Source organism: Vitis riparia, chromosome 12 (assembly GCF_004353265.1).
Source record: "Vitis riparia cultivar Riparia Gloire de Montpellier isolate 1030 chromosome 12, EGFV_Vit.rip_1.0, whole genome shotgun sequence".
NCBI lineage: Eukaryota > Viridiplantae > Streptophyta > Magnoliopsida > Vitales > Vitaceae > Vitis > Vitis riparia.
In genome coordinates this window covers 10914374-10940120 of record NC_048442.1, presented here as the reverse complement: position 1 = coordinate 10940120, position 25747 = coordinate 10914374, and the positions used below count along the sequence as shown (strand labels likewise).

At 35.6% G+C, this 25747-nt stretch overlaps 2 protein-coding genes across 2 annotated transcripts; one reads left to right on the top strand and one right to left on the bottom strand.

The window, feature by feature from the left end:
- The first annotated feature begins 21410 nt into the window (after window positions 1-21410).
- On the top strand, window positions 21411-22160 carry LOC117925967 (B3 domain-containing protein At2g32645-like). The gene is made up of 2 exons (XM_034845065.1): window positions 21411-21449; window positions 21540-22160. The coding sequence occupies exons 1-2, from the start codon at window positions 21411-21413 to the stop codon at window positions 22158-22160; spliced, it is 660 nt and encodes a 219-aa protein (XP_034700956.1).
- A 701-nt stretch (window positions 22161-22861) lies between these two features.
- On the bottom strand, window positions 22862-23377 carry LOC117925966 (putative B3 domain-containing protein At3g24850). Its single transcript, XM_034845064.1, has one exon. It carries the CDS (start codon window positions 23375-23377, stop codon window positions 22862-22864), a length of 516 nt encoding a protein of 171 aa, XP_034700955.1.
- Window positions 23378-25747: the final 2370 nt, after the last annotated feature.

Genomic DNA, 25747 nt, shown 5'->3' with positions numbered 1-25747 from the left:
ATATATATATATATATATATATATATATATATATATATATATATATATATATATATTAATTACTAATTTAATTAAAATATTAAATTGTACCATTAATTATTAATCTATTTAAAATATTAATATTAATCTAATTATTAATCTCATTAGACTTAGTAGAACCGCCACTACTCTCTATCTCACAACTATCATGTCCCTTTCTCCCTCAACCTTCTCCCTCTCGTCTCTTTAAAGCATTCAACTTGTAAAACTTTTTATGCCAAAAACACTCCTTAAAAATCTTATGATCCTCTAAGTCCAACAAAAAATTATATTATAACTTTGTTTTGGGTTCAAGTTCTCCTAACAAAAAAAAAATCATTTCTTTGTTTTGGGTTCAAGTTCCCGTAATTCATTTTGTTATGAGTTTTCAGTGATACCCATTTATTCCCTTATTACATAAAATTGTTTCTTTATAAACTCAAAAATCTTTTTGAGTTGCAACAATTCGTTATATTATAACTTTTTATTGATACTCATTCCTTCTCCTATTGCATTATCTTTTGGAAATCCCATTAAGATGAGAGTAAGTTCTTTTGCCCTTCCAATACTTAATGTTTTCAATTCACACTTTTCTTTGTCCGATATATTTTGAATTGACACCAAATAATTTTTTTTATTTTTTATTTAGAGATATAATATTGAAAACCACCCTTGTAAAACCAAAACAAAAGGTTTGGTTCATGATATTGTTTTACTAAATTTGAAAATATATTTAGATACATTAAATTTGTCTTAATTTTTGAAAATTTGAATTTAAAAGCACAAAAGTGAAACAATTAAAGTGGTATTTTCATTATTTTTCTAAAAATAAGTGAAAAACATTTTTTAGAATAACAAAAACACGCATGGGAATAAAATCACTCAACACTCTTTGTGAGAACCATAACATTAAAAAATATGAATGTTACAAATAATTGAGAATTGAAAGAGGCTTTTTTGTGGCCAAACACATTATAGAAAGAATTTATTTTAAAAAAATTAAAAACTCTTTTAAATACTAAAAATAAAAAATGGAAATTATAAGATTGTGTACATGAAACCAATACTGAATAATTTTTTATTCCTAAAAAATAAAAAATAATTTTTAGCACTGGTGAATCTAGTATATTAAATGTCATTTGAAAAACTAAATGGGAGAATTTTGTTTTGAGGTGAGATGGGCTTGAAAATTAATATAACATCCTCTTATCATCCACATCTAAGCCCAATACCCAAATAAAGTGTAAAAATTAAGTTAAAGGATATTATCCTTCATTAATTTCTAACATGCCCTTAACTCTTGCATAAACACATAGTGAGTGTGAATTTCAATTTCGTTGTATTTTTTTTCCTTTTCTATTCCCTATTACATATTATCAATTTCTACCTTTTTTTCTTTCTTCCAATCTATATTTCTATTTTATGCCAAATGCTAATCTCTCATAATTATATTCCCATTTTCATTCCATTATTATATCATTAACAATTGTATTAATTGCTATTATTTTTATATTTACCTTTACAATTCATTCAAATATTTTTTATTTGTATTTATATTTTAGTTTAATTTTTAGTTTTTATTTTAGATTTACATTACCCTTTTATTTATATTTTCTCTTATTTTTAATTATTTTTTATATTTTCCACATCAACCATATTTTAAAAAAAATTAAAAATTGACTATCACTTCACTCTTAACTTTATATATATAGCTTTTTAAGTTTTCATGTTTTCATTTTAAAATTTTTAAAAAGATAAATTTATTGAGAAAATAACTAATATATGAAGTTTTAATATTATATTAGTAAATTTTCTTATCTAGATAAACTAATGCAAAGTATTTTGATTTTGAATGAAACTTTAGAAATTAAATTTAAAATAAAATATGTTATATAAAATTTTATCTAAAAATTATTGAAAGTGATATTTAATTTTTTTTTTATTGACTTTCAAACTTTTTTTTTTTTTTACTTGAAAGGTAATAGAACATGTTTAAAGAAAATTAGTTTTTCATTTTTTTTTTAAATAAAGATTTATCTTATCATGAGTTTGATCTTCTTGAATAAGATATATGGATGGCTGTGAGTTTGTGTCTGAAATGAAGCCTTGTAATTTGTAGTCCTTGATTGCAGCCATAACTTGTTTCCTTCAAAGAATGACGTTATTGTTATCAAGCTTAACTGAGATTGAATGATTGAAGGTTATAGGAATGAACTTTGAAGAGGATGGTGAAGCATCCATGGTGGAGATTGATGATGAATCTATTACTGAAGAAGAGAAGCTCTGATACCATGTCAGAGAAATCCGTAGAATGAAAAAACTTTCTGAAGAATGGTTTGTTGTTACTACTCTACCAGGATTATTACATACAGTTTCGGTAGTCAAAATCTAGCACTAACTACTCAGTTGTAACAAGAAGCTAACTTCTCTTAACAGGATCATGGTGGCACTGCGCCTACCATCTAACCACATCAATAGTCTCCGACGGTTTTGAGTCTTCCCTTTGCCCTGTCCTTGCTGGACTGGGGTGGCTGGAGTTTTCTTCCTCACCATGACAGTTCCTACAACCTTCTCTCGCTGGTCTTGGACCACCACGCTCAGTGGGGCAATCGCCAGCTTCGTTTCCAGGACATGGCTACAGATATTTTAGGTGGGTGATAGCTTGTCTCTTATGGCCATATAATGTTGAATCAAATGGACTCTTTATCCATCATCTATTGTATTAAAGGATAATACTCCTTGAAATTGATATTATGGTTCATGTAATTGGAAAAAGCTTTACTGAAATTTGATTAATTGATGGTAATTTGATAGGTCCAAGATAGGGAAGGTATTTAGTGGGTCCAATTCAATTTGGGCTATGTTATGCTACAGTCATCCCCTGTATTCTCGTTCTGAGGTTGAGTCTTTCATTGAACATTTTCATCACAACTCAAATTATTTGAAATGATTTCCTTCTTGCGTTTTGGGGGTAGTTTATTTACTTGCTGTCAAGACCAAATGGGAGCATGCAGCTTTTCCAATTTGTGATTATTTCAGGGTGCAAATTCCGTCCTTCCATTCCTTAAGGCGCATTAACCTTGTCTCTCTAATCCTCTGCCTTTCCTACAGTGCTTGCCACTACTGGTTCCATATACATCGATAAGCAATCATAACACGATTAAATGAGATGAGTTAAGCTAGATACTTGTTTCACCCATTTCCCTTAAAGGCTTATTCGCCCACAGGACATTCCAAGACTGCATCCATAACGACTACTCTGTACATGGAAGCGGAGAACATCGTCTATTCGGTGCCGTGAATGCTATTTCAACCATTCCTACAACATTTGGCAATGGAGTCATTCCTGAATTTTCTTTTCTGGTATCCCAGTTTTCCTGCTGCCGAATGAAGGTCTAATAGAATTTGATTAAGGTGCAAAAGGAGAAGTTGAACTGCCTGACATACACGATTCTTCTTCTGGGAAGTGTTGATGTCTTGCGTCCCAGGTATCCTCGCAGTTGCCGAATGGACGCTCGCTTTCAACCAATGATGATTTCTGGCTCAGTCAATCCTGCAAAAGATGTCTGGACAGGGTGTCCGAACACACCCTCCGATGGTTTTGTTAGCCATAGCTCAGAGGATCAATCTGCTACTCTTTTTCTGAGTCAGATAGCTTTCCTTCCTCTTTGCGTGAGGGTCTTTTTATAGTGTCAGAAGTTCTGCCCCCCTTTAATAGTGGGACGACTTTTTGGCTTGTCATGATGGCCCTGAGGTGATGGCAGAATCATCATCATTCTGTAAGCGGCTGTCAGAAATCGTGGAAGGTGACTTGCCATCATTCCTGTCCTTTCGCTCTGCAGGTGGCGAGGTACGGGCTGTGACAAGCTGTCTGAAGTGACTCAGTATGGCCTGTATTTTATGGCCCAGGGTCCAGATAACATATCCGGATAAGGGAGAGCACCGTCCGGGTAGAGGATTTGAGGGTGTCGTGTGCCCCCCTGAGGGGACCCGGGTAGAAAGCTAATGTGCCACATGTCGTGTGGGGGAATGTTGCGCTAGTTTGCCACGTGGGCGTCTGGGGGTGATCCCTACAATGCCCCCATTTTAACCTGGCTATTTTGCTTGGGCAGAATAGGCGGGTTAAAAAAATGACGTTTTTAAAGCTCTGGTTACTTTTGGGGTTAATGTGCCACGTGGTGCTGCGGGGGGAAGAAGAGAAAAAAATGGGGGGTATTTATGGCAAGCCGCCGCTCCTGGGGGGATTCCCAGGCGGCATGTCGTTTCGATAGTGGCGCGACTGGCCGCTTGGAATACCGAGGAGCTGCATCCTTTAAATAGTGAATCCAGCCCCCGCGACTGCATTTTTCCCTTCTGCATTCCTCTTGTTCGTGTTTCCCTTTCGCCTCTCTGCTTATTCGCGTTTGTGAGTGAGGGTCTCCTTCTAAGGCTTTTGTTAGCGGCATTCTCGTCGTAAGGGCGACTGTATCGCGGCCTTCGTTCTCGTTTGCAAGTTTACGCCAGGTACGTTCTGCATTTCTATCTCCTCCTCTTAGGTTTTTTTTATTTTCCCTTGCTTATTGGGTAACTTGCTTGCGATTGAGGGTCAGTGTTGGTGTTTAGGGTTTTTCAAGGGGGGGGGGGGTTTTGCTTTCGCTTTCAGCCCGTTGGGGCTTCTATTGCCTCCATGTTGCATTTGCGGGTCGTTGAACCCTATGTGGGGTAGAGTCAGGGGTTAGGCTTAGAGTTTTGGCTATTTTGGGCCCTCTGGGCTTTTTGCTCTTGGGGCTGTGGGGCCAGGTTTCTCTTTTTTACTGTTGGCATTTCGCCATGTAGGTTCCGTCTCGGCCCCACGCTTTAACATGCCTACGAAAAAGGATGTAGCTTCGTCCGGTGCGGCTGGGCCTAGCGGAAAGAACACATTCAGGCTGGTATACACAGAGAAGCCTGTCAACAAGCTGAACACGAGGCAGTTTTGTGAACGTTTCTGCATTCCGAACAGCGTTTCTGTTCAGTTTGTGGACGGGGAGGCCGTATCCACCGAGAAATCTGCGGACAACGCTATCTAAGGAGCAATTCAATGAGAGGCTCCAGTTTCTCTCCCGTCTTTCTTCAAAGAGTTTCTTCACTTCACTCAGATCCCTCCGGCTTATGTCCATCCCAACATAGTCCGGGTGTTGATGGGGTGCAGCATTCTGAACATGTTGTTCAACTTGGATCTTTCGCTACTGGAGGTCCTTTTTGTTTACACCATCAAGAAAGGGAAGACTGATCTCTTTAGCCTGTTTGCCCATATCCCGTCCCTCCAATTGATGACTAATCTTCCAGATTCGAACAAGGGGGGAGCCAAAGGACATGTACTGGTCAAGGGTCTTTGAGCCGGTCTGTCGGAGCAGCCGGAAAGGGCGTTTTTCCCAAATCGTTCATTGACGCTCCCGAGTAGGATAGCTTGTCGAGTTTGTCCGGCGTTGGTTTTTTGTTCTTTTAATTCCGTGTTATCACATGACTAACCTCTTTTGGTGTGGGCAACGCAGGTACATCCAAGAGGGGTCGCTTGGTCGAGTGGGTGGAAAAAGCCTCTTTCGATCGTTTGAACAAGCTGTTCGAGATCACTACTATTAAGAGACACTACCAGACACTGCTTTCTGCCCGAAATTTGCTGGCGGTTGTCTGGGAGCCTCAGCCGTACGTTGTCAATATTCTCCCCAGGCGACTACCCAAATTCGTAGTGCCTGGGGAACATTTTGCATGAAGGATCTGCCTTTCTACGAAATGGCTCGTGAGACTAACGCGAATGCGCGCCAGGAGCGCCTTGACCAGCGAGAGGAGAAGAGGCAGGAGGGGACTTTGAGGAAAGCGCCTGGTGAGAAAGGGCGCGATTCTTCCCAGGCAGCCCGTCCTCTGGCCACTAAGGAGAAAAAGAAGACGAAGAAGACCATTGCGCAGGCTCTCCGGATAGTGTCTTAAACTCCTAATCTTCCGTCTTCATCCTGCGAGTCTGGACCCAACCTACCATATAACCCTGCTTTGGAGCCTGAGGACACCTCCGGTTCCCCGCAGCTTGAAACCTTTCGCCCAGGGCCTAGCTCCTCCCAGCCTCAGCCAGACTTTGTTGGCCTGAGGGTCGTGCACGAGCCGGAGGAAGTGAGAGACATGAACAACCTCAGGGCCAGGCTTTTGCTAAAACATCGCAAACAGTTGTATGATCCCATCGATATCGAGCCTCCATCAGCTAAGAAAGTTTACCCGGAGCGAGGTGGGGAGGATGCGACGTCAGAGGTTTCGTTGTCAGTTTCGACCCGCCCGGACGAGGCGGGTTCTAGCGCAGCTGTCGTGGCCCAGCCGGAGGCTGCAGCGTCTGGCGCAGCGGCCACGTTCCAGGGCCTAACTCGACGGTTGTTGCTCAATCAGATACAACTACTTTCGGTGATGCCCCAGCTGCAGTGGAGACCCGTGGGTCAGAGAGGGTTCTGGATGCGTCGATTGACGAGGAGGCTCCGGACAAGAAAAACAGTCATGCTACCGATGTTCCTCCAAGTTAGGAAGAACTGATGGAGATGTTGAAGGGGGTGCCATGCTTCACGGATACGGAGGCACCTTCCACAAGGATGTCTGATTTCTTCCTGCTCACTAAGAGGGTCTCCGTGAACATGGGTGGTGACCCTCCTGCCTTTGTCAAGACACGACTTCCTTTTGGCACTTCTGAGTCCGTTGTGTCTTGCATTCAACATCTGCAAGAATGGACGATCCCTGAGACTGCAGAAGTGGTAATTACTTCTTTGCTATTTTTCTCTTCTTCCTTAACAGTTGTTACTTCTTCGCATAACATTATCTTTTGTTTTGTTGTTGCTTTGCCAAGGTTGTAGCCGGCATCCGCTATATGATGCGCACACGCGAGCAGCTTTTCAAGCGGCTGGAAGTGGCGGAGGCCATGCTTGCCTTTATCTCCCACCATCCGGGTGATATTGAGGAGCTGCGCTCCTGATTGGAGAAGGTGGAGACCGAATTGGCTACTGCTCGAAAAGTTGTGGCGGATGGAACGGAGCAACTGAGTCAGGCTAAAGAGGAGAAAGGGGTTGTCCGGGCTGAGACGGACACACTGAAGAAGGAAAATGAGACCTTAGAGGGTCAAGTCAATGAAGTGGGGCAGGAGAATCTTCAATTGAAGAAGGAGGTGGATGAACTCCGGACTAGCCTCGCAGCCTAGAAGAAGGAGACAGAGAATTTGCAGGTGAGTTTGGCGGCTCAGAAGGAAGATATGGAGGTTGGGTTCGCCGCTCAGAAGAAGGAGATGGAGACGGAATACCAGCAGCAGGCAGACGAGGCGTATTTCTTCGGCTACCGCTGCTGTATGAAGAAAAACGAAATCATGCATGATATTCCTTCTGATGAGGAGGATGCGACACCTAGGGGTCTGTCTTGCTAAGACTTCTTTATGTGTAGACTTTATAGTTTTCTTCTTTGTTTTGCTGCATATGGGGCAACTAATTCTGTAAAGACACTTTTTCCATCATTTATGAATACCTTACATTTATCTTGCTTTTGTTCACCCCTCGTTTCTTTTCACTTATAATATTGCCTAAGATTGGATACATTCCATGGTCGGAGCAACGGGGTTCTATCTAACTTTTGTAGATGATAGGTTCCGCTTTCACTTACCTTGGACACAATGTAAGGGCATTCCCAATTCGCTTGGAATTTCCCGGCTCCCCTTTTAGCGGTGTTTTCAAAAACCTTTCTGAGGACTAGCATTCCGATTTTGAAGACCCTAGGTCGCGCCTTGCGGTTGTAGTGAGCGGCCGCCCTTTGTTGGTAGTCAGCCATCCGAATGGATGCGCTCTCTCTCACCTCGTCCGCCCAGTCCAGATTCCTTCCTAGTTCCATATCTGCATCACCCTACCGTCCTGCCTCAGTCCGGACAGTAGGTAGGCCTATTTCTGTAGGAATGACTGCATCCATGCCATATGCGAGGGCGAAGGAAGTGTTTCCGGTAGGCCGCTCGGGTGTGGTTCGATAGGCCCATAGGACGCCGGGTAGTTCCTCTACCCACTTCCCTTTGGCTTGCCCGAGCCTCTTCTTTAAGGCAGTCACTAGGGTTTTGTTCGTTGCCTCTGCTTGTCCATTGCTTTGAGGATAACGCAGTGTGGAGTACAAATTCCAAATGTTGAGCTTCGAGCAGAAATTCCGGAAAGTGATGCTGTCAAACTGTGGGCCGTTATCAGCTATAATGGTTTGAGGGATTCCAAAGCGACAAATGATGTTCTTCCACACGAATTTGGTGACATCTTTGTCCTTGATGCTAGCATATGCTTCAGCTTCTACCAATTTACTGAAGTAATCTGTGGCAACAAGTAGAAATTTCTTCTAGGTAACTGTGGCTGGTAGAGGTCCTACTATGTCCATCCCCCATTGCGCAAAAGGTCAGGGGCTAGAGATTGGCTTCAATGTCTCAAACGGCGCATGCAGTATGGGGGCATGCCTCTGGCAATTGTCACACTTCTTGACATAAGCCGCCGCGTCTTTCTTCATAGTAGGCCAATAATATCCTTACGAGTGGGCCCGATGCACTAGAGATCGTCCTCCGGAGTGATTGCCGTACACACCCTCATGTAACTCAGCTAATACGTATAGGGCTTCCGAGCGGTTTAGGCACCTGAGGTAGGGGCCTGTGAAATATCGCTTGTAAAAGTGCTCCCCGATTAGGGTGAAATGAGCAGCTTGTACCCGGATCTTATGCACCTGCCTGGGCTCATCAGGTAGAGAGCCGGTCCGGAGATACCTTGTTATGACTTCCGTCCACTACTGGTCGTCTCCTTGGCTCTCCTTAATAGTATTGCAAGTGGATGCTTCTGTGATGAAGGGATCAGTTTGCACGTGTATGGGCAATAATATGGCTTCTTTGATGGGCAGGGAAGCAGCTATCCCTACCAGGGAGCCAGCACGTACGTTATCAGTTCGTGGAATTTTTTCAATTGTCCATTCGCCGAACCGCTGTAGGGTATCCCTTACTTTGGTCAGATACCACGCCATGTGTTCGTCCTTGGCTCCATATTCCTCCCGCACGTGTCTTACCACGAGTTGGGAATCACTGTAGATTCAGAGCTTGGAGACAAATAGCGCCAGGACAAGGTCTAATCCGGATAGGATGGCTTCGTACTCCGCTTCATTGTTCGACACGGGGAATCCCAGCCGGATAGCTTGCTCTAGCTGTTCCCCCGTTGGGGATTGCAGCAAACATCCTACTCCGAATCCTGATGATCGAGAGGCTCCATCAACCCGCAAGGTCCACCATTCTTATTTGCGTGGTTCTTTGTCCTAAGCAGGTTTTTGGGAGTATTCTACCACAAAGTCAGCCATTACCTGCCCTTTCATGGACAATCTCGGTTGGTATTCAATCCCATACTCGCTCAACTTAATGGCCCATTGAAGCATTCTTCCGGTCAGGTCCAGCTTGTGCAGGATGTTGCAAAGGGGTTGGTCGGTGAGTACGACCACCGGGTGAGCTTGAAAGTATGGGCGGAGTTTCTGGGCGACACTTCGAAGGGCCAAAGTCGTTTGCTCCATCTTTGAGTACCTTGTTTCTACGTCAGCCAATGCTCTGCTAGCATAATAGATAGGTTTCTACTCCCTGTGAGTGGGGTAGCGAAACAGAACAACGCTAATTGCCCATTCTGACATAGCCAAGTACATATACAATTTTTCTCCAGGGAGGAGGCTGCTTAGAATGGGTGGTTGCGTGAGGTAATGTTTGATTTTCTTGAAAGCGCTTTGGCAGCTGTCCGTCCATCCAGTTGTACCGGCTTTTCGTATCGTCAAGAAGAAGGGTCGCAATTCATCAGTGAACCGGGCTATGAAGCGTCCTAGTGCGACAAGCTTGCTTGTGAGGCGCTGTAATTCCTTTTTGCTCCTGGGGGGTGGCGTTTCCATGACTGCTTTAACTTGATCCGGGCTGACCTCTATCCCTCTTTGGCTGACCATGAATCTCAGGAATTTCCTAGCATTTACACCAAAAACGCATTTGGATGGATTCAACTTCATGTCGTACTTCCTTAGTAGGTGGAAGACTTCTTGCAAATGAAGCGCATGTTCACCTCGGGTTTTGCTCTTAACCACTATATCATCAATGTACACCTCCACTGTGCGGCCAACCAGAGGTTTGAAGACTTTTGTCATCAGTCTCTGATAGGTGGCACCAGTATTTTTGAGTCCGAATGGCATGACTTTATAACAATAAAGCCCATGCGGTGTTATAAAGGTTGTCTTTTCCTCGTCGGTCTGGGCCATGGGGATTTGGTGGTATCCAGAGAATGTGTCCAAGAAGGAGAGCATTCCTTGTCCGACGGTGGAGTCTACGATCTGGTCTATCCGCGGTAGAGGGAAACTGTCTTTTGGGCACGCATTGTTGAGGTTGGTGTAATCGATGCACAGTCGCCATTTTCCTTCATTTTTGGAGACCACTACTACATTTGCTAACCAGTCCGGATACTCCACTTCTCTAATAAATCCGGCTTCCAACAATTTGTCAATCTCATCCCGGATAATTTTTTGCCTGTTTGGGTGAAAACGTCTAACCTTCTGTCGGACAGGTCTTACTGATGGCAAGACGTTAAGCCTATGAGAGGCGACTGAGGGTGGATTCCCTTCATGTCAGAATGCGCCCATGCAAAGATGTCGTGGATTTGTCGGAGGGTGTCTTGGATGTTTCGTGCCTCTTCGGGTGTCAAAAAGGAACTGATATGTGTGAGGTGAGTGTTTTCTTCTGAGATCTGGATTGTCAGCAAGCAGTCCGCTGCCGGGGGATCTTTGTCCACCGGATTCAGTAATTGCTATTGGTCAGATGCGTTGGAGGGTTCGGGGAGAGGCTTGCTCTCTTTACTGGACCCAACCTCTCGCGCTATCTGATAGCACTGGCGAACGGCCAACTGGCTGCCGTACAGATTGATTTGCCCATCTTCAGTGAGAAAGCTTACCATTTGATGGTACGTAGAAGGGATGGCTTTCATATAGTGCAGCCACGTGCACCCCAAGATAGCATTGAAGGAGGACAAATCTTGTACCACCGAAAACTGCACATTGAGAGTGACTGGGCCTGCTTGGACCGGCAACACAATGTCTCCCAAGGAGATAGTTTCCGCTCCATTGAATCCGAACAAGATCCGTCCAGGATTTTCAAGGCCGGATAGTTCACGTCTCATCTGATTAATTACTGACGCTTGTAAAAGATCGGCCGAGCTGCCTGGGTCGACTAGGATTCGCCTCACATCAAAGTCTCCCATCCCCAGGGATAGGATGAGGGCGTCACGGTGTGGTTGTAATATTTGTTTGGGGTCTACCGAGGGGAAAACGATTGTCCCATCTATGGGTCGGGGGCCCCCGCCAGTTATCCCAGGCCGGATGGAATTGACGCGCTCACGCACCGATGCTGCACGCAACAACCTCTGCCTCTTTCATTTGGAGTTGTATTCCTCATCCAGTGGTCCTCCGTGAATATAATTGATGATGGCTTTGGGGACGACTGGGGTCCTGGGGGTCCCGGAGTCATGATTTCGGGGAGTATCTCTAACTCTGGCTTCTGAGCGGAGGTATTGCTTCAAATGTCCCGCTTTTATGAGCCTTTCTACTAAGTACTGGAGACTCATGCATCGCTCTATAGTGTAACCATGCTCTTTATGGTAAGCACACTTCTTGCTATGGTCTCTCTTGGACGGGTTCGTTCTGATGGGTCCGGGCCACTTGAAGTCAGACAGGTCTTGGATCATAGGGAGGAGCTTTTCATACGATATGGAAAGGGACGTGAGTGGTGGTAGTTCTGGACGACTTTGCTCTTCCTGCCTTCGACCAGACGGCCTTGGCCGGTCCGGAAGTTTGGAACTTCTTTCCGCGTTGCTTCTGGAAGTCTGTCCGGCAACCAAAATTTGCTGGGTGGCCGCACTCACATCATCTTCCAGCATTGAGTATTTGCTTGCACGCCGGAACAAGTCATCCATTGTCGTGGGAGGCTTCTTAGCGAGTGATTCAAAGAATGGAGTGTTTGGGCATATACTTCGTTTGAAGATTTGGAGGACAGTATCCATGCGGTAAGCCTCTACTTGCAACACAACCTGACCAAACCGTTTCACGAATTCTCTTAAAGACTCATTCTCCTACATTTTTATGTTTTGCAGGGTGCTGATATTCTGTTTATGCCGAGCGGAGCACAGGTATTGCCCCACAAAAGCTTCCGATAAGTCCTTGAAGTTATCAACAGAGTTCGGGGGTAGTCGGTGAAACCATAAGAGAGTCTGACCTTGTAGGCTGGCAAGGAATACTTTGCACAGCAACACGTCGTTTCCTATGTCGAGAGTTATGAGTTGTCGATAATGCATGATATGGTCGAAGGGGTCGCTAGACCCATCATACGTAGAAAATTTTGGCATGAGGAATCCCCTTGGGGGGTCGTAATGGATAATATGTGAGCAAAAATGCATGGAGAGCATGTCATCCAGTCTTTTGCTAATGGAGCCGGAGGGTGGTTCATTTGATGAGTTCCTTCTGGCTTGTCGTATCGCTTGATGCGGGAGGTTGTTCTGAACAATGGGTATGACCTGGAGGTGAGGGTATGTTTCCCAGGTTGCGGCCACTAGCGGCCTTGTCTTCCCAAGCTCATATGGGCCTAGCCTTGCGCGCATCGCGTCTGACAACTGGGGTTTTTTATTGCGTTATCTCTTTGACGAGAGACGAGTAGAGTTTGAGCTTTCATCTTGGGGAGCTTGGTATGTGGGCATGGGCTGTTCCTGAGATCGATTATTGCGCACATTAGGGATGACCCCCGCAGTCCCGGGATATATCGATTCTGGACCAGGCCTGGAGTTTGCCTCCTGGCCTCTTAAATGTTGGTCACGAGAAGGCCCTGAGGACGAAGCCTGGATACGTAACATAGTGTTTTCTTCTCTCAATCTCGTTGCTTCCTGGATGAGGGCCTGCATCTGTCGCTCGCTCTCCAACTATCGCCTTTCCATGGCTTCACACCATTCGAAATAGCCTTCGTCTCCTCTAGCTGACGAGCGACTCCGAGTAGAGAATTGACGTGCCACGTGTCGTATGGGGAAATGCTGCGTTGGGTTGCCACGTGGGCATCTGGGGGTGATTCCTACAGGCAGGCAACAATTGCACCTCCAGTGAAGGAGAAGATGTTTGGCAATCACCACGTTTTTCATTGTTGCCATATCCGAGTATTGGGCGTTTGGCAATCAGGCCAAGGGAACTGTTCTTGCTTACCTTAATTTCTTCTAAAAATAATTTAGATGTCTATTATTTTTTAGATTTTGTCTTGGACTTGAATTTTATTTTGGGCTTTACATAATTTAGATCATTGTTGCCACTCTAATTTTTTTTTTTTTTCAATAAATACTATAAAAACTTTTTTTTTTCAAATGAAAATATTAAATTAATTTTAAAATTATTTTTTTAATGAAAATTGAAAAACTACATTTCAAATAAAAATTTCAAAACTCTTTTTTTTTTAATAAAAACTGAAAAAAAAATCACTTTTCAAATAAAAACTGCAAACTTTTTTAATAAAAAAAACTGTGAAATCACTTTTTTAAATAAAATTGCAAAATTACTTTTTAGATAAAAATTTCAAAAATATTTCCTTTTAATAAAAATTGCAATTTTTTAAAAAATAAAAGTTTTAAAAATCTTTAAATTGACTTGCAACATTACTTTTGTAAAAACCCATTTTTTAATTATTATTTTAAAAAAAAATCACATTTTCTAAATAAAAGTTATGTGGAAACATTCTTTTACAAATAAAATAATAAACTTGACATCCATCCTCCAACTTAAGAGAGTGTATTAAAAAATTATTGCAACGCTTATGTGGCGTAAAGCGTTATATATCATATTTCATAAAAAATTAAAAATTATTGCAATAAGTAAAAAATGTTTCAACTCTCTAAAAGCTAGTTCACATCATCATTTTACTTTTATTTTATTAGGTAGATGATAAAATTTATAGTGGGATTTTTATCTCCTCATGCCTTAATTTATTACTTAAATTTTCTTAAGTGATATTAATCTTAAAATATAATCAAATATCAAATAATTTTTTATTAATATTTTTTATTAAAAAAATTGAAAAAAAATCAACTATATTATATAAAAATTCATGTTAATGTTGATATATTTGTCGCATGGGTTTCTCTATCCATTTTCAAAAAACTTCTAATAGAATGTCTTATTTGTTATTGATAATTTAGTTTTAACATTGTTGAAAAAATTAGGGTGTAAATTTAACATGGTGGAAGTATGAATTGATGTATAAGTTATTCTATTTATTTATTAAATAAAAAAGGAGTGGAGTTTGGAAAGTGGATGTTTTATTACTTGCATGGGCAAATATTGGGTTGGTTAAGAAGGAAATAAAATTTTGGAGAATATATTTAGAAATAGGGTATATAAGTATATATAAAACTCCTCATATAAAATATGAATTTTTAAAATTAAAATTGAAAATAACCTCCATAAAGGTTTTTAAAAATGTATTAATTTTTAAATCAATTTTATACTATATATGAATTTTTTCCCCATTTTTCAAATTAATTTAAAAAAAAAAAAGATTTTAAACTTTTTCTTACTTATTCTTTTATTTCCTTTTATTTTATAGAGCATGAGACTAAAAATAGTTACCAATTAAAATAAGTCTAGATGTCACCTACACTTCAATTTAAAGTTACTTTAAATCTTTTTTTCAGTCTTTGAATTAAAAGTGAAGAAAATAAAAAGGAAATATAGAATGGAATAATTAATTATTTATAAAAAAAATCGAGAAAAAAAGTCAATGCCTAAGGGGGCATTGGGAAAAAAAATTATTTTTTGAAATCTCTCATTGATGATTTGGCTTAACTCTATTCAAATATTTTCTATTTTTATTTTTAAAAAATAAAAAATAATTACAATTTTCATATAAAAATAATAAACCTTTTTACAAAAATTGTAACCGAGCTTATATCCTTAAAATATGGAAACAATGATAAATCACATTAGGACAAAAAACAATACTCTATTTACAAATGCTTAAATTAAAGTCAAATAATAAGAAACCCAATAAATCAAAATAAAAGAAGCGATAATATTCGAATATGAGCTAGCAAAATAAATCCATATAAGTAACACGAAATTTTAAAGTGAAAACTTTCTTTCACCTCCAAAAGTAAGAGAGGAATATAAAGTCTCATTTAGCTACTCTCTTGGAGCTAGTGGAAATATACAACTTAATTTAAAAACAATTGTACCAATCTGGTTTTTAAAATCGAACTAGACCGGCTTGTCCGACCGTTGACCGGTCATGGTTCTAGTCCAGTCTGGTCAATTTAGTCGGAAAGAGGTTGAACCGAAATCGGACCAATCCGACAAGCAAACTGGACGGTTTAATTAATTTTTTTTCCCCAGTATCAAAACAACACATTTTTATCCCCCCTTCCCCAACAACCCCTTGCGGGACTACCCTAGTTGGAGTCAACCACTGTCGTCGACACTGAGTTACCACTAGTGGGATGTCGCTCCCTCAACGACACCCCCACCCCATCCCCAATGGTGCTCTACTTGCAATGCTATAAGGGATCGACGCCCCCTCACCTTTAAGGCGTCCTTCTTCTTGTTGTTTGTAGGGTGTTGTAAAGCCCCTCAGCACCCGCCCCAACCCAACAAAGCCCACCCTTCCCGATCGCATGGCTACCTCAACTCCACCACCAGTGGTAGTAGCTCCAAAAGCTTTGATTTTTATTTTTTATTTTTTATTTTTTATGTTTTATATTTAATATGTTTTTTTTGTTGATTATAATTTTGATATTATGTTTAATATTTAATTTTTATAATTTATTTTTTAATTTTTAAATTTTTAATAATATGTAAAATATATATTTATGACATCACCTGTTCAACTACAATTCGATCGCCGATCCGCCAATGAACCGTGAACCGATAACTTTTTTTGTTCAATGACCGATTTGGTTATGAAAACATTGGTACCAGTAATATCAAATAAGAGGTGAATCAATGATGAAAATATCAATAATCACGGATGTGTCAGTCCTTAAATTTTACGAATAAATCATAATATATCTAAATATATTGGTGGATATTTTGAAAAAAACAATAGGATATTTTATTTCTTATTTTTGAAAGAAAAGACATGTCTACAAAAAAAATTCCAATAGGCAAAAAAAATTTATATCTATAGGATATTTTATTTCTATTTTTGAAAATTTACTAGAATAAATTTATACCATTTTACAATGCAATCCCAATAGCTTTAACATCTTTCAAAATGAAGCTCAAACGTACGACCAATCTCCATGCTCTTTTATCCTCTAAACCCTACAAAAACTGTCCAAATCTAGAGGTCGGGTTACTCATTAGGAAAGTACCATGAGGTAACACCCCTTTAAGCCCGAAGAAAGATTTCTACTAAGCTAAGTAAAAGAAACTATGACAATCAATTAATTAATTATGAATACCAATGATAGAATGATATAAATAAATATACAAAATGATGAGATGAAAAATAAATCACAATAATGTACAACAATGGTAAAGGAATTGTGGATACCAATGATAGAATAATACAAATAAATATACAAAATGATGAAATGAAAAATAAATCACAATAATGTACAACAATGGTAAAGGAATTGCACAAATGATTTTTATTAATTCAAATGTTACAATGCAATTTTAAGAAATTTCAAAAGAATTTATTTACATTAAAAATAATTTTGAATTAATGATTTCAATTTATTCGTTTTTTTTTTTTTAAAAAAAAAGAACATTTCAATTTATTTACAACAAGTGATTTGATTTGCATTTTATTTGTATTCAATTTTTATTTCCAAGAAAGTTATTTACACTTATTATTATTAAAATAATTTATTAAAAATTTTCAAGAACTCATAAAATTTATTTAAATTGTCAAAGTGTAAACTTCTTTTTCAAGCAAATAAATTCCTTTTAAAATAAACAAAAATCTAATTCAAAAAATCAAAATAGGATGCTTTAATGAATAAAATATGAAAAATTGGTTTTCTTTAAATAAAGTTGGATAAACTCTTATTTATTTACTAATTTATTTATAAAATCCAAATCTTTAAAGAAAAATGGAATTAAAGATTTTATTTATTTATTTTTATTCATTTAATGTTATCATTGTTATTATTTATTTTTTATTTTTTAATCTTTTTGTTTTATTTTATTTATTTATTTATTTAAAGTTCTAATAACCTTTAAATCAAATAAAGAGAAAAATATCTTCTTCAGTAAATCTTTTATATATATAAATATCATTTTTGATAAATAAAAATGCATTAAGACACTTTTGTAAATAATTTTGTAAAAATCCACTTTCCTAGTAACATATTTTTATTATTAATAATGAGATTTAATTGAATTTATAATTTTTTTTTTAAATAAAGCTATAAAAGTCTTTTTTTTTTAATTATCATTTTTAAATAAAGTTATAAGTTTTTTTAAATAATTTATATAAATCACTTTTCTTAAATGAAGATGAATCAAAATACTTTTGTAAATAAAATTATAACAATTCATTTCCTAACAAGGGTAAATAAAAATCATTTTTAATAAATTCATTTGATAAAATAAGTGTAAATAACTTTCTTGAAAATAAAAAATGAAAACAAATAAAGTTGAATTAAATAATTTTTTGAAAATAAATTGCACCTTTTTCATAAATAAACAAATTGAAATCATTTATTCGAAAATTATTTTTAATAAATTACTTTGAAATTTATTTAAATATATTTTTTAATTAATTTGAAAAATCATTTTTCATAATTCTTTTGTCATTTATTTTGTACATTCTTGTAATTAAATTTTATCGCCATTTTTTTTATATTGATTTGTACCTTTAATCTTGATGTCTATAATTAATTAATTAATTTTCACAATTCTCTTGATTCATTTAGTAGAGACTATAGTTATACGAGCTTAGAGGGGTGTTACGGCTCACCACTATACCTTCTTGGTAGGTAACCTGAACCTCGAATTCAGACTCTGTTTTTGCAAACATATCTTTTCCAAATAAGAAGTAACACATGGTTTTCTTTCTTATTTTGTTGTCCCTTAAAAAAAATTAAAATAAGTGGTTGACTCAAAGTCTTTTTCAAAAAATAAAAAACAAGTTTCCTCATTTTTGAGTAGGATGCACATGCAAAATACGGGTCCACAATTTCCTATTTAAGTTAGGCTATTTTTGGTTTATAGACAATTCAAAAGAAAATACAAAGAGAACAAAAATAGAAGGAAATTTTAAAAATATATTTAAAATCAATAAATTATTCTTATATCTTACTTCAAACTCATAAAATTTATTTTACTTCTTCAACATAAATTAAATAGTTCAAAAATGTATAAATTTGTAACTAATTTTAATTATATTTTTAATTTTTTTAATAGTATGAAAAAAAAATTTAACATTTTTTTTCTTTCTTGAATACTTTGAAACCAAACATAATATATAATAAAAGAAATAAAATAGAAAAAACACTTAAGACATTAATACATGTGTGATTAATATTTTGAAAAAAGGAGGACAATCTAAACATATAATTCTTAAACATGTTTTTATTGTTATAGTAATCTAATACAATTAGTCACCAAATTCAAAGATTTGGTTGCACGGTGAAGTTTGCAAGAAATACTTTCAAGAAATGAAATAGAAAAAAATATAAAAACAAACTTAAAATCTAAGTGTTAGTTAAAATATACATCATTTTATTTCATTTTTAAAATAAAAAATTAATAATAACTTTTATATAAAATGTAAGAATTATTAAAAGCTTATATTTAAAAAGCAATGATTTTAAAATTATTTGTAAAAATGAGATATCGAATTTTTTAATACCATAATTTTAAAATTTCTTAATCTATTTTTTAAATATATATATATATATATAAACCTATATATTTTTACGAGATATTATACTTTTATATATAAGTTTTTTATTTTAAAAACAAAAAATAAGAAGCATTTGATTTTATCATTATAAATATGAAAAGAAAAATGAAATATAATTAAAATTAATTAAAATATTATCTATTTTATATAAAAAAAATTTAAATAAATTTAAAATAAAATATAAAAATAATTTATTAATTTTAAATCTAATTTTTATATCGAAACTTCTTTCCTTTTAGATTGCTTTTTTGTCACTTTAACATGCAAATGAGGTGTAGGCCTGCCTCACCCCAACTGCTTTTGTCTTGGCACGAAGATTTCTGTATTGGATATTCCAAAACACTTTTCACTGGCCTAGGAACAGAGAAATTTATATTTGGTCAAAGTTTTATAATGAAATTTTTTATTTTTTTTATTTTAACAGAAAACATTAATCTTCTATATATTTAGTTTTACAGAATTAATAAATATTCATGGCATAATAGTTGAATGACTTACTTCTTGTTTTTAAAGTTGGAGATTAGTGGTTCAAACCTCAAGCCTGGAACCTAATCCCACTTCGAAAGGGCATTAACTAAATACAAATACCTTGCATTGCCACTCTATCAAGGTTTAAAATAAGTTTGGTAAAATATGCTTAACTCTATCATATTTAATATTCTTTAGATTGTTGAATTGTCATTAATAAAATATAATTTACATGTTATATTATTAAAAAAAGGCAACCATTCTTCTGATCTCTTTTAAGAGTCTCTACAAAATCTCAACCATCTAGATGTAGAAAAATAATTGCAAATCTAGTTCATGTTTTTTAAATGAAAACATTGTTGAAATAAAGCTCTTAAAAATAAGACGTAATGTGATAAATGAGATTCTAGTTTTCAATATTCTATCCATATTTACATTTAACAAAACATTCAAACCTCCATCGCTTGTACTGTATATTATGAGTGTATTAGAAGTTGCATAAAAAATTCAAGTAATTGATTTCTTACAAGTGAACGAATTGTTCATAAGACGAAAACAATCCATTTAAGGTTGTAGTGTACTACCTCCTAATTAGGGGATGACTTATTTTGGTTATCAGAACGAGTTTTTTCATGGTAAGTGTACTAATGTATATGATTACATATTGAATAGAAGCTATAATGAATTATGATATTGATTATTGAAACTATATGATTTCACCAAACTATTATATTGTATGAACTCTCAACTTTGATATAATATTAAATTAGTTCTAAGGTTTGAAGTGGTTTTGAACTAAGGTAAGGCTATAAGGTGTTCATATATTATCTATAAATTAGATCATTGATTATTTAAGAAGGTGGTAACATGTATCTTCGATAAAGACACCAAACTTTTGTCTTAAAATTTAAATTCTTTACATATATATTAAATATTACTTTTATCATTTTTTTTTATTATGCTAAGGCTTTGGACGTCATAAAGTTTAAAAGAAATGACAAATAATAATGAGGTTATTATATAAAGCTTTCAAAACAAATACGTAACTACCACCTACCACCTAGAAAAAAATGATAATAAAAATTTATTTGGGTATGTGATTTAAAAATAAAATTATTTTTAAAAATTTATACCATTGGTTGTTATTTTTTTAAAATTAATAAAATAAAGAACTATTCTTCCCATTTTTTTACTAGAGAAATTTCAAACCAAATGACTTGTATTGAATTTATTCCACTTGAAAGTTGACTAGTTGTGTTATTGTTTCTTGTTATCTTTTCCTAATATTTTCAATGGGGTGGGAGATTTATATATACTTGAACCAATCATTCAAAAAGATGGAAGAGAGATTTCATAAGATAAGTTTTGTTATTTTTATATTTTAGTATAATAATAATAATAGTTAATATTTTGCTATTATTTTTAAAATTTGAGGTAAAAATAAACTTTTAATACATTTCAAAAAAGAATTTGGTGATGTGGGATGCTCTTCTATATATAGTAATTTCAAAATAATAAACAATTCAACATGTTTGGTAAGTTGTAATTTTGGTTTTTCTTAACAAAAATAAAAATAAAATAAAATACAAACAGATGGGATAATTGAACTTGTTTAAATTTTAAAAGAAATAGAACTTGGAGGCCAATGGTCCAAGTTTCTGAATATTTGGGGAGGTTGTAGGATTCGATTAGGATTTAGAAACTTTTCAAATTGAAAGACTCGTCCCCAAGTTTCCGAATATTTGGGGAGGTTGTAGGATTTGATTAGGATTTAGTAACTTTCCAAATTGAAAGACTCGTCTCAGACCTCATCTATATATAAGCTCTCTCCTGCCATACCAACAAGAATTCGTAACTTTTCCAAATTGAAAGACTTCTCTCTGGGTCATCATCTTGCCATCCCAAGAAGACCAAGAAACCACTTCCTTCCTTACCAAGAACAAGAAACCACCGAAGCTATATAGTTTACTCATTCTGTGATCGAAGAGCTACAATGGATTCTGTTGTAGAAGATGAGAAGAAACACAATCAGGTTCTCGAATAAACGACCAAAAAATTTGAAGATGAAGGTGATCAGGCTCTTCAAGAAACGATCGACAAATTTGAAGATGACGATGATTAGTATCCTCAAGAATCGATCAGGATCAAGAAGCGACCACCACGGTGCCATGATGATGATGAGGGCGGGTGTGTTCAGGAGAAAAAGAAGCAAGTGATGGAGAAGATGATGGATAAGGCAAGGTGCCCGTCTCCCCATGCAACGCCAGAGCTCCATGTCATCCTCAGGAATCAGATCAGGGCTCTGGGGGGTTCTGATGTCACTTTTGTAATCCAGAGGCCTCTCTTCAAGACTGATGTAAGTTCCGGTCACAACCGTTTGTCCATACCGTTGAACCAGATACAACAAAGTTTCCTCACACCTGAAGAGAGCGAGAAGTTGAACTCGGGAGGAAACGGAAAAAAATGTGCAGATATGGAAGTGATGTTGATTGAGCCCTCCCTTCATCGGGAAACCATAAGTCTGAGGAAGTGGAACATGAAGAAAGCTTCCGAAAATTCTACCTCAATGTATGTGTTGGTGACTAATTGGAACTTGGTTACGGAAAGGAATAGCATGAAGAAAGATGAAACGATACAACTCTGGTCTTTTCGAATCAAGTCCAAGTTGGGTTTCGCTCTTGTAAAGAGAAGACTACAAGATGATCCTAGGAATCGTTCATTAAGGGGCATCCTGGATAGCTGATATGGATATCAGGGACAGGTAGGGTAGGTGTATTTACTATTTAGTAGAAGATGATAAACCTCCCTTGATAATAATTGTCACTAAATTGATTTTCCTTTTTTTTTTTTATATTTGTTTTTTTTTTCTGATTGTGTAGAATTTTAATTTTGATTGAATTTTAATTGTGAAAATAATTAATTCAAATTACAACGAGATCAACTTCTTGTATCCTGGATTTTGTCATCAATGACTGAAACAATTCTTTCTAGAATGGTTAATTGTGACACAACTCAGATTTGGAAAACTCTACAACAATACTGTGGCACAAAATCAAGCCAAATAAATCAATACAAGACTCAACTTCAAAAAATTAAGAAAGAGTCTTTAGGAATGAATGATTTTCTGTTAAAGATTCGTAACTTAGTCGATCATCCATGCTCTTGTTGGTCTGTCCACCACAGCTTCTTGCTAATCTTATTGGTTCATATTGAGGGGATTGATACTTTTTAGTACATGATCATTATTCAATCATATTGTGCTACCCAGGGAGATAGAAGGGAATGGCAATGTTTATATTAACATTCAATCAAAATTAAAATTCTACATTAGCGGCAAAAAAAAAAAAAAGGAAAATCAATTTAGTGACAATTATTATCTAGGGAGGTTTATCATCTTCTACTAAATAGTAAATGCACCTATCCTACCTATCCCTGATATCCATATCAGCTATCCAGGATGCCCCTTAATGAACGATTCCTAGGATCATCTTGTAGTCTTCTCTTTATAAGAGCGAAACCCAACTTGGACTTGATTCGAAAAGACCGGAGCTGCATCATTTCATCTTTCTTCATGCTATTCATTTCAGTAACCGATTTCCAATTAGTCACCAACACATACATTGAGGTAGAATTTCCAAAAGCTTTCTTCATGTTCCACTTCCTTAGACTGATGGTTTCCCGATGAAGGGAGGGCTCAATCAACATCACTTCCATATCTGCACATTTTTTTCCATTTCCTCCCGAGTTCAATCTCTCGCTCTCTTCAGGTGTGAGGAAACTTTGTTGTATCTGGTTCAACGGTATGGACAGACGGTTGTGACCGGAACTCACATCAGTCTTGAAGAGAGGCTTCTGGATTACAAAAGTGACATCAGAACCCCCCAGAGCCCTAATCCGATTCCTGAGGATGACAGGGAGCTTTGGCGTTGCATGGGGAGACGGGCACCTTGCCTTATCCATTATCTTATTCATCCTCAGCTTCTTTTTCTCCTGAACACCTCCCCACCCCCCATCATCATCGTCATGGCACCGTGGTGGCCGCTTCTTGATCTTGATCGTTTTTTGAAGACACTGATCACCTCTGCTTCTTTTTCTCTTGAACACAGCCCCCTCATCATCATCATGGATTTTTAAATATAGATTCATTTGAATAAAATTTCACCCAAAAAAATGGTAGAAAGAAAGAACATTGCTAAAATTGCAATATATATAATTATATATATATACAATTACAAATTTTGATTTCATACATTGCCTTGTGAATATTTGTCAATAGGTTAGTTAATCATGTTTGTATTGATTTGGTTTAAAAGAACAAGAAAAATTGTTGTATAGTTTTGTTCCACAATGATCATTAGTGGGCTATATATTCAAATAACCATATATAAGTTAGATAAAGTGCATGAGATGAATGTATGATTAATCAATGTGTATGAAGAATGTCATCCATCCTCGGTTGGGAGAAATAAGTAAACGAGTTTTTCAGAATCACTTAAAATCCTGCACAAATGATAACCTTATATAGTTATTATATTTGCCTTGTGCACTTAATGTAAATACCTTGTACAATGACCCAAATTCCATATACCCCTTACTCTATGTGTGTCTATAGGTAGGTTAACCATGCTTCCATTCGTTTAGTTCACAAAATAGTGGAAGATGTAAAAACAAATTTTTTCCTCAAACATCTTTAGTGGGGTAAGTATTCGAATTGTCATGTGTGAGTTAAATAAAGTACATGAAATGGGTGTGTGATAGATGAATGTGTGTCATGAGAGTGTGCAATCTTTAGATGACAAAAAAAAAAAAAAAAAAAATTGTTCAAAATAAATTGAAATCATTCACAAAAAAGTAGTTTTGTACACCTCTTGTATAGTTAGTATATTTTCGTTGTATAGTTAGTATAACATCCTCATATAATGATATAAATTTTATCAACATGCATACATTATGTGTTTACATAGGATGTACGAACCATATTTCCAATAGTTTGGTTCAGAAAATGGTGTAAGACGTAAAAACAAAATTTTTCCCCAAACATCATTATTGGGGTAAATATTTGAATTATCATATGCGAGTTAAATAAAGTGCATGAAATGAAGGAATTTGTGGTAGGAGAGTACGCAATTCTTGGATGACAAGAAAAAAAATGTTCAAAATCGATTAAAATCCTCCACAAATGGTAGTCGTATACACCCCTTGTACATTTACTGTATTTACCTTGTATAATTAGTGTAACACCCTTGTACAATGGTATAAATTTCATACACATCTATAAATTATGTCCACGTGAATATGTGAACTATGTTTCCAATTGTTTAACATTTAAAATAGTTAAAACAAATAAAATTTTGTTTTATTTTATCTTCAATGCAATATGTAATTAAAAATAAGACAAAGAAATTATTTAACTTAAATTTATTTATTTATTTCCTTTTATTTTTGAAAATAAAGAAAAAAGAATACAAAATCTATTTAACCATAAAAAAATATAAATATAAGATATGTTAGAAAATAGAAATAGACCCAAATTTATTTATTTTATTTTATTTTATTTTTGGAATAAAAGAAAAAAAGAATAAAAAGTTTATTTAATCATAAAAAATATTAATATAAGATATGTTAGTAAATAGACATAGCCTCAAATTTATTTACTTATTTCATTTTATTTATTTAAATTAGAAAGTAATTTATTTTAATAAATCAAAATATGCACAATTAATCTATTACTTTGTTAATTATAGATATATTAAAATTTTCAATTACACAAAAAACTAATAGAGAAAATAAAATTAAAAAGACTAATAAATGTATAGAATTTAGTTATTTAATTATTTTTTTTATGTAAAAGATAATAACACAAAAAAACACACCATTGACCAATTCTTTTGTTTAATTGTAAACATACTATATTTTTATTTTATTTTATTATTAAAATAACTAATGTAAAAAATAAAAATGGATAATCAATAAATAGAATTTAATTCTTTTTATTATTTTCATATAAAAAATAGTACCAAACAAGGTTTTTAATATTCATTTTTAAAAATAGTTTTCATTTTTTAATTAAACGTATTCTCAAAAAGGGGAAATAAAAAATATAAAAATCATATTACCATATTTTTAGAAAGTATTTTTTAAAATAGTTTTTAAATCATTAATATAATTTTTCTTTATTTATAATTTAAAATAGAAAATAATACTGATTTTTAGTTATTTATGAAAAAGTTTTAAAAAATAATGAAAAATCCAAACCGTTGAAATAAAATTATGCTGAGTATGTGAATAGTAGTGCAATAAAGATAAAAGAGTTTAATAAATGATGGGTTT